Source organism: Apium graveolens, chromosome 8, assembly GCF_009905375.1.
Source record: "Apium graveolens cultivar Ventura chromosome 8, ASM990537v1, whole genome shotgun sequence".
Taxonomy (NCBI): Eukaryota; Viridiplantae; Streptophyta; class Magnoliopsida; order Apiales; family Apiaceae; genus Apium; species Apium graveolens.
In genome coordinates, this window is record NC_133654.1 from 45,301,876 (window position 1) to 45,311,030 (window position 9,155).

Here is a 9,155-nt window from a genome sequence, read left to right on the forward strand (position 1 = left end):
CTTGGAATCAGCTGCTATATAATAATTAACCTTGTCTTTGCCGGCTTCTTGCTAGTATTTGCAAATTATTGAATTTGATATTTGCCAGAGGTTTTAAAAGGGCAATACAGTATGCACAATAAAGCGTCAATTAGGATTGGAACCACTTTCTATACAAAAACGGGGGAAACAGCCCATCACTGATGTTAAATTAAATGGAAATTATCTATTGGCACGAAAACATATTCCTCAGTCGCTACTTCGTACAAACTTCTTTTTTCGGAAAGTAGACACCTCTGGGCATGGCCATTATATACTTAAATTTACATTGTAACATGAGTCTCCGAAATAAACTCAATGTACAATACTCAGTTTTGCACTAATCAAAATGAAATGAATAACATCATGCAACATAGGCCCTAAAGGGGACCAGCCTTTCTTTTATGTCCAACTAAACAGTTCCTAATCCAGCTCCAGGCTAATTGCACGATCTGTTTTTTCCTTTCTTATATTTCTAGTCCATACTCGAGTAGTGAAGCACCAACTGCACGATTCTCTGAAGAAGTTCCCAATAGAATCATCTAAAGCGGCATCAGTCTTCTGTATCTGAAAAACCACAAGAAAATAGAAAATATGACAGCCCCTGTGATTCCAGTAATAATCAGGACCCACTTGAAAGCACCAGGAACATCAAAAAATGATATTGGGAAGTTCATGCCAAATATTCCAGCAACCACACCAAAGATAGCAACAACAAATGTTGCAGTAGTGAGTAGCAGCTCAAATTGTATAAGCTGGTTCCGAACATTATCCTGAAGTTGCAAAAACCAGATTCTTCAGTTTAAGTGCAATATGAAAATAATTTTGAGATTAGAGATGATTAAAAAAGTTTTTCTGCCACCTTGTGCAAACTAATATTGCAATATCTTCTATTTTGTACTGTAAGGGAAGATATTAAACTGCTGCCAGACTATCCATCTGAAAAATTACAGATATGGACCATTTTCTACTTCATCTATTTCCATCTTCATTAAGGTTTGTTGAATTATTCAGAGTTCAATCCATATTCTAGCTGCATAATTATTTTTATTCGGTGTATAAAATATTCTAATTGAATCAGATTTGGACAATAAATCTAGTACGGATACACTGAGTCTACCCTCCAATGATAGGCCCAGCCAGAAGCATATTGCATTTATGAGTATATCACTGAAGATACTTTGCTGGTATTTCATCTATCATAGCATTACCAGGGTTGACAAAAGGAAGCATTAGTTCTTTAATGTAGAAAGCTGTATTGGGGGTCCGTATCGTTTCAAAAAAACTAATGGTCATCCAGCAGACTGTCTCTAGCAAATATACAAGCAAAAAGTATGTAACCGACTGGATTAAGGTTAAAATAAATTTTATAGTTCAAATTTGGTTGATAAATAGTCTACAGGCATGTTTTTAGATGTGTGTAAGCTGTGCACAATAATTATCTAAGTTAAAGTTAATTGGCCATGAAATCGTCCCACATACATTATATGGGCATAATGCTACAATGTTTATTACCATAACAATCGGAATTCTTCCATCCGTGTTCTATGAAATGGACATAAAAAGGTATCACAACATCGTGAAGTGATCAATCTAGATACTATAGAACTAGGTCGTAAAATTTATTGGTCATTGTCTGACAGATAAAGTTCAAATATTATTCAACGTCTGCAGAAATGGACCTCGCTCACCCTAGTCTACTAAAGTACTTGACTATGGAAGAAAGAAATACCACAACCCAAACTATCAAATTAGAGCTGGAGTTTATGGGAGCAATAAAAAGCACATACCAGCTGAATGTTAATGAAGTCTTCTGTGTCATCTATGTATTCCTTCAGCTGGAATGAGGACAAACAAATTAATTGTTAAAACATTCTTGTCCTATTGACGATTTATCTGAAAAAACATATGTTTCATACAATTTGTAAAGTATTTACCGATGTCAGCTTGTTGAGGGTGCTATCGATGACAACAAAATATGCCTCCAACAACATCTCCAACTCTTCTATCCGTTCTGTGCCACTCTCCGTACTCATGCTCCCATGCCTGCTTCTTCCAGTGCTTAAAGTTTTTTCAAGCTTTCGGCTATCAGGGGGTGAAGAAACAGGTGTTATTGGAGCAGAAAGTGAAAAAGCGGGGTCGATGGATCTGAATCCCATCAAAGATTGATCCCCATAGAATGATGATGATTCCATCCGTCCTTTCTTGTCTGTAAGATACATTTCTGCCATATCTCCATCATCATCCATCAACTGCTCTATCTCATCCCTGACCTTTAAGAATTGAAGTCAGAATTATACATATAGGAAATTATAGTTGGTTGAAATATATAGAAGAAACAAATACTAGTAGAAGAAAATATCAACTTCTGGACTCTCCGAGTCAAGGCCAGAAGCCTGCTTTTAAGTCGACGAGCTTTTTCCAAGGTTAAGGTACTGATCTTTAATATAAGTTCATCTAACAATGGATAAGCTTCGATCTCCAATTCCCCAGCCTAAAACATTATTTAGATATTTGAATACTAATTTCCAGAGCATACTATCAAGAGAAAAAAAAACTTTGTTCAAACAGAAAAATGCAAAATCGATATAGTGCCATGGTTCCACTAGTGGCTCTTATGGGTTCTAGAGGTGGCACCTAAAGTCTAGCTTATGATCAACCCTAGTGCACATCTTGGAAATTATAATCAAAGCGATTGAGCTGATGTTAAGATGACAATTAATTTAATAACTTCCAACATATTAAAAATCTAGGGAAATGCTCCTACTTTTACGCACCTGGGTATCCAGAAATGTGCAAGCAGACTCTAGAGCAACTTCAAGAGCCCTAAACTCAAACGGCAAGTAGTCAGGCGATGTGTTCTCATAAATATTATTAAAGCTCCTATTTCCTCTCCTTTCGTTAAACTCATTGCCTTCAAGCTGCCAAACTTCACTTATGCCACTAGTTGTCAGTTTTCGTTGTAGCTCCACCACATACTGCAATACATAACTATCGAGAGAATTCAAAAGCAAAACCTCATCAGCTATAATAATACATCGAATCTGCTCCAAGTTTACAACTATGGCCTTCTCTCTGCCAAGAATCGTTGAAGGATAAACAAATAAAGGATCGAGCAAACGTAGATCACGAGCCGGGAGATCACATCGACACATCATGCTAAATTTATCAACCTCGATAACCTGAGAGTTACCAGATGTATCAACTCGAATCCATGAGCGAACGCCTTGTCCACGTTTCATCAGGCCTAAAACATCCACACCTTGAAAAGGTTGACGACCAGAAGCAGACGGCCTATAAGATCCATCTCTGAGATTCGGAATAGAACCAGGCGCCAGTAGGCGTTCTTTGAGGTCCGCCATTGTGGATGAGTCTGACTGTTGAATAAAGAAATCACAAAAATTAACAAAGAGATTTTATTAGTCATAGAAAAACGAGACTTCACCAAAACAAAAAACAAAAATTTTTTTTTTTGCAAAGTTGATTTTTCTGTCACATTTATTTCAATAATGTAGCACATATTATTTCTCTCTAACCGCAAAAACAAAACCATTGTACATTCAAACAACAAAATGGAAACATTTTTTGCCTTTCAATTGAGCACCAAACAATTGCATATTACATATCAAACTAAATCATTTGATCACATGGGTCATGAGTCTAGCATAAAATTACAATTGCAACTTCCACCTCTCAATTGAGCCCAAATCATCTCGCATATCGAACCAACTCATCCACTCCCACGCGCCACGCGTATAATATAGCATAAAATTAAGATTACAAATATAACTCTTTAAGACATCACACTCCATAAGATCAACAAACTATCAAATTTCACTTACCCCCTCTGCCCCCGAAAACTCAACAACTTAACAAGAACATATTCAAACACGAGAAAATCACCCCTCAAACCATCCACAAGAGCCACACATTTAGCATAAAATTGTGATTACAAATCTACTTAGTAACCTTCAAAAACTCACATTCTACAAAATGACAAAGTAAATTTACATATTATTGTTCTCCACCGAGAAACAAGTCTGTGTACATTCATATTACAAAAATGAAAACAACTTCCACCTCACAATCAAGACCGACTCATTACATATTAAACTAAAACATCTGATCACACAAGTCACACGTCTAGCATAACATTATGATCATAAATAAACAAATAAACAGTTTGAAACCTCAGTTTCTACAAAATCATCAAACTATTAAATTTCACTGATCTCAACTACATTGCATATCCAACAATTTGACATGGATAAATTCAAACATGAGCAAATCACTTGTTCAATCATCAATCACACGAGCCACACATCTAGCACAAAATTGCAATATAAATCTACAAAACTCTGAAATTTCACATTCTATACCAAACATACTTAGTATATCCCGCTAAAACACAGGGTCTCGGGAGGGTAAGATGTACGCACCCTTCCCCTCATTCCGAAAAAATGAAGAGGCTATTTCCCGAAAGACCCTCGGTTTGTGTGTGCGTGTAAAAATACGTAAAAAGTGAGATGAACAACATAACATATATGCAAAAATCAATACCAATTTAAAACAAACCAAAATTTCATCACTTAAATTGAAAAGATTCCAAACAAACCTTAACCCATGGTATTATTCACACGGGACTTACCTAAAATCCACTTTGAAATAGGTAATGATGAATAAGTACAAATTTCGCACAATTTCCACTGCCATGTAAATGTAAAATTGATCACAAGATGTGCCTTTTCTTTATGAATATTGGATGGAAAACAGTTTGTAGACGTTTGTATCCTCTTCCCAAAATTGCTTAACCAATCTTTGTAGCTTGTGCTTTGCACTTGATCCCCAATCCATTGTCCATGAACAAATTGATGCGCAAATTGCGAGTAGAAAGACACTAGGAATTTGGATGTGAAATTGAAATGTCTCCCGATTCATATACCAAATTGCATGTCTCGAATGAAATTTTGAACACCAAACTCTTCTTTCTGATTAAACTTTTGAATGGATTTTCTTGACAACGGGATGATCATAGTCGTAAGAGGATTAAAATAAAAAAAGGGCAAAGAAAAATAAATTGACAAGAGTATTTGCGCGAAGCATTAAACATATCCAAACCCTAACCCTAGGTATGAGTCTTCTTCACGATTATTTTCCCCTCACCAGAGACACATCAGGTAACTTGAAGCCAAATGTTGTTCTATCCTCTACATTGCTTCGATCAACTTTTAATCAGATTCAATTAGGTAATCTAGTTATTCGAAATCGACGCAATACAATTTCTGCTATCAAATCGGAGATTTCTAGACATCTAGGAGATTCAGGATCGATTAGTATCGATGTCTACGACTCATTTGGACAGGATTTATCCCTTGCTTCGGGTGATCTGGACCTGAATTCAAGGATATAGAGGGGTAATGCAAAAAATGAGACTCAATTGGAATATTTACATTTTCAAGATCAAGTTTCTTTCGTCCTTTGATCTTTTCTCTCCATTTACAAGATCAGCACTCTGTAAATATTCCAACCGAGTCTCATTTTTTGCATTAATTTAAATGTATGCCATGTGATTTTAAAACCTTGTCTTATTATCTTAACTTGATGCATTTGCCATCCATTACTTGCAAGCATAATGATAAGAACATGAGTAGAAACCATGTTATGGCAAAGACTATCAGTCCTCCTAAGGTTAGGAAGGAAACTCCTACTTGGAAGCTTAAAGACATTTTTAAGGCTTCTAAAGAGAAGAAGGAGTCAGTCGATGAGAAACAAAAGCATGCTGAATTTGCGTATGATATTGTTCAAACTGTGAATCTCTCTAGGTCCTCTGGACCCAACTTAGTTTGGGTACCAAAAAAAACTTGATCCATAATCTTTTCTCTCCATTTACAAGATCAGCACTATGTAAATATTCCAACTGAGTCTCATATTTTGCATTATCCTTCTCTATCCTTGAACTCAGGTCCAGGTCACCCGAAGCAAAGGATAAATCATGTCCAAATGAGACGTAGACATCGATACTCATCGATTCTGAATCACTTAGATGTCTAGAAATCTCCGATTTGATAGCAAAAACTATATTCCGTCGATTCCGAATAGCTAGATTACCTAATTGAATCTGATTAAACGTTAATCGAAGCAATATAGAGGATATAACAACATTTGGTTTCAAGTTACCTGATGTGTCTCTAGTGAGGGGAAAATAATCGTGAAAAAGACTCATACCTACGATTAGGGTTTGGATATGTTTGAGTTTGAAGAAGAAGAGAGTGTTTTATTGTTTGGATATAAATCCTCAACACTCACCATCAAATGATCAACCAACACAACAACCAACACACACAGAGCATGTGTAACCAAGTGCCCGTTTGGGAAATCTTAAAATAAGTAACTTATGACTTAAAATTAATAAGTGACTTAAAAGTGATAAGTAGATGAACACTTATAAGTTATGTAATTGGTTAATTTTACTTATAAGTCAGAATTTTTTATAACTTAAATGAACTAAAATAAATAATTTTTAAATATTATTATCTTAATTCATAAATTTTAAATTAACTTCTTAACATTTAAAAACATATATTTAAAAACTAAAATAAATAAAAAAGTGAAAAATCAAAATAAGTTAAGAAAAAGTACGTCGTTACTAACATTCAACTTATCAGATTATAAGGTGTAAATTCGACTTATAAGTTGGGTCGACAAACAGTCCGAGATAAGTACTTACGGGTTTATAAACTATAAGTAACTTATAAGCCCGTACACAATCAGGCCCCAAAATTCATCACAATCATTACGCACATGTTATAAAACTATTAATTGCCAATACTCACTATTAAATGATCAATCAATTAATCACAACAAACATACACGCAAAGGGAGGGAGGGAGAGAGCGAGGGGGAGAGAGAGGGAGGGAGAGAGACAACAAGCATGTTTAACTACAATCATCACAATCATTACGCACATGTTATAAAACTATTAATCCTCAACACTCACTATCACTATCTGATCAACCAGTTAATTACAACACGTACGCCAGAGAGAGAGGGGGGAGGGGGAGAGAGGAGAGAGAGTACATACAGAATCGAAGGAAAGTGTATTGGTCAATAGGAGAGGGAGATTTGTTAGGGCTAAAAACAGAATTAAACTTATTGACAACGAGTTTAGAATGCTTCTCAACATCAATTTGCTCCTCACCATCGAAAACGAAAGCCGAGTATTTACTTTTACTTTTACTTTTGCCTACTCCTGTGCTCATCATCTTCCCCATCTCTCTACAAACCCCTAATTTTTGTAATTATAAATCTACTTAGTTACGCTTTGAAAGCTCACACTCTACAAAATCATCAAACTATCAAACTCCACTAACCTTCGCTATAGTGAATCCAACAAATTAACACAATGAATTCAAACATGAGCAAATCACTTGTTAAATCATCCGATCACACGAGCCACATATCTAGCACAACATTGCGATTATAAATCTACACATTATCCCTCTCTATCGGAAAACAAGTCATCGTACATTCGCAGTATACAACCGAAAACAACTTCCACCTCTCAATTAAGCACTAAATCATCGCATATCAAACCAAATCATCCGATCACACGACGCACACATCTAGTACAAAATTGCGACTACAAAACCTCCACATTCTACAACCTATCAAACTTCACTAACCTCAATTACCCTGAAACCTCAACAATTCAACACAAACATATTCAAATACGAGCAAATTACTAGTAAATTTCCCAATCAGCTTTTTTAATTAGGTTATAATACAACATATTTAAATGAACAAGAATGCACAAATGATTAAATTCGAAATAAACAGAAATTTAAAAGAGAAATTACACATAAGAGATCGAATAGAATATAGATACATACCCGATGATTACGAGATTAAAGAGTTTGTAAAATAAAACTGATTAATAAATTGAGAGTGCATGATATTTGTGTTGTGTAGTTTAGAAGTGTACAAAGTGATTGAAGAAATGACGACAAAAGCTATATATACAGGGTATGTGTTTGTATATGTACCGTTGATATGGTTGCAAATTTATTTTTTTTTTTGTCAGAAATCTCGAAACATATAGATTGTACCGAGATTCAAAATAAAAAACGGTTTTTCTGGGATATGTCCATTAGCACACAATAAGCACAAACTTCTATAATTTTGACTTATTTTGATTGGTCAACACTTTTTAATAATGATGAACCCCTCATTTACAACAAGTGCATCAATCAAAATACTCCAAACTTTATAAGTTATAGTGTTTAGCATGTGCACATGGGCACACGCTAGACAAACCCAATAAAAAAAGGAGTTTTCTTCATACAATAAAGTTTATCATCTAACTGAAGATTTTGCTTAATGGTTCTGTAAACTTAGACAATAACGCCTTGAGGTCTGAAGAGAGAACACCCGAATAAATAAAAGAAAAGTATGATAACTTATCTAAAGTATATGCTTAAGCAGACTACTTGTAGATTAATCCAAATTTTCGACTTTCAAATCTAGTCCAACTAATATCCTATTCAAAGACCATACCTGAATAAGATAACAAAAAAAATTAGTCACTTAAAAAATTTCGATCAGAGATGTAACTTCAATTAATACAAAAATTCAATTTGATAACATAATTATAAGATAGGTAGAAGTATTAACATTATGTAAAAATCTAAGCAAAGGGATTCCTTTGGTTAGATACATGAAAATATTTGAATATGTTTCAAATATTGATACATATTGATATATTTTAACTTTCGTGACCCTCAGACATTATTAAATACTGACATATATTTAACATATAAAATGCTTATTATAAAATAAAACATTTTTAAATTATAAGTTGGATATGCCCACTACCATAATATACAAAGGTATATGCCATCAAACCCAATTTGGTACAATATACCATTCGAAAGGCACCAGACAATAGACAATGGTATACACCAGCAAACCCAATTTGGTACATTACTACCTCTCAAAAGGCACAAGACAATGATATACACCACCAAACCCAATTTGGTACAATATTACCTCTTAAAAGACATAACACATTGATATACACCATCAAACCCAATTTGACATGACTTTACTGTTAGCAATCTTGTACGATAAAGACATTGTTA

At 34.6% G+C, this 9,155-nt stretch overlaps 1 protein-coding gene across 3 annotated transcripts; it reads right to left on the bottom strand.

Annotated features, from left to right (window-relative positions):
* Nucleotides 1-142: 142 nt before the first annotated feature.
* LOC141677118 (magnesium transporter MRS2-1-like) lies at nt 143-8,040 on the bottom strand. Of its 3 annotated transcripts, XM_074482878.1 has the most exons (6): nt 4,667-7,869; nt 2,796-3,395; nt 2,388-2,512; nt 1,956-2,295; nt 1,809-1,856; nt 143-791 (listed from the first exon to the last, which is right to left on the bottom strand). In XM_074482878.1, exons 2-6 carry the CDS (start codon nt 3,378-3,380, stop codon nt 561-563), a joined length of 1,329 nt encoding a protein of 442 aa, XP_074338979.1. In that variant the 5' UTR covers nt 3,381-3,395; nt 4,667-7,869; the 3' UTR covers nt 143-560. The 3 variants fall into 3 exon arrangements, with proteins under 3 accessions (XP_074338979.1, XP_074338977.1, XP_074338978.1); XM_074482876.1 differs by lacking the exons at nt 2,388-2,512; nt 4,667-7,869 and adding an exon at nt 7,908-8,040 and having other exon boundaries at nt 146-791; nt 1,956-2,291; XM_074482877.1 differs by lacking the exon at nt 2,388-2,512 and having other exon boundaries at nt 146-791; nt 1,956-2,291; nt 4,667-6,553.
* Between the last annotated feature and the right edge of the window lie 1,115 nt (nt 8,041-9,155).

Bases quoted from the DNA above. Each gene is read 5' to 3' on its own strand.
- LOC141677118 (XM_074482878.1), bottom strand. From the start codon at position 3,380: ATGGCGGACCTCAAAGAACGCCTACTGGCGCCTGGTTCTATTCCGAAT. The intron at 1,857-1,955 runs GTAAATACTTTA...TCCTCATTCCAG, and splicing joins CCCTCAACAAGCTGACATCG to CTGAAGGAATACATAGATGA. The intron at 792-1,808 runs GTATGTGCTTTT...TTGCAACTTCAG, and splicing joins ACTTCATTAACATTCAGCTG to GATAATGTTCGGAACCAGCT.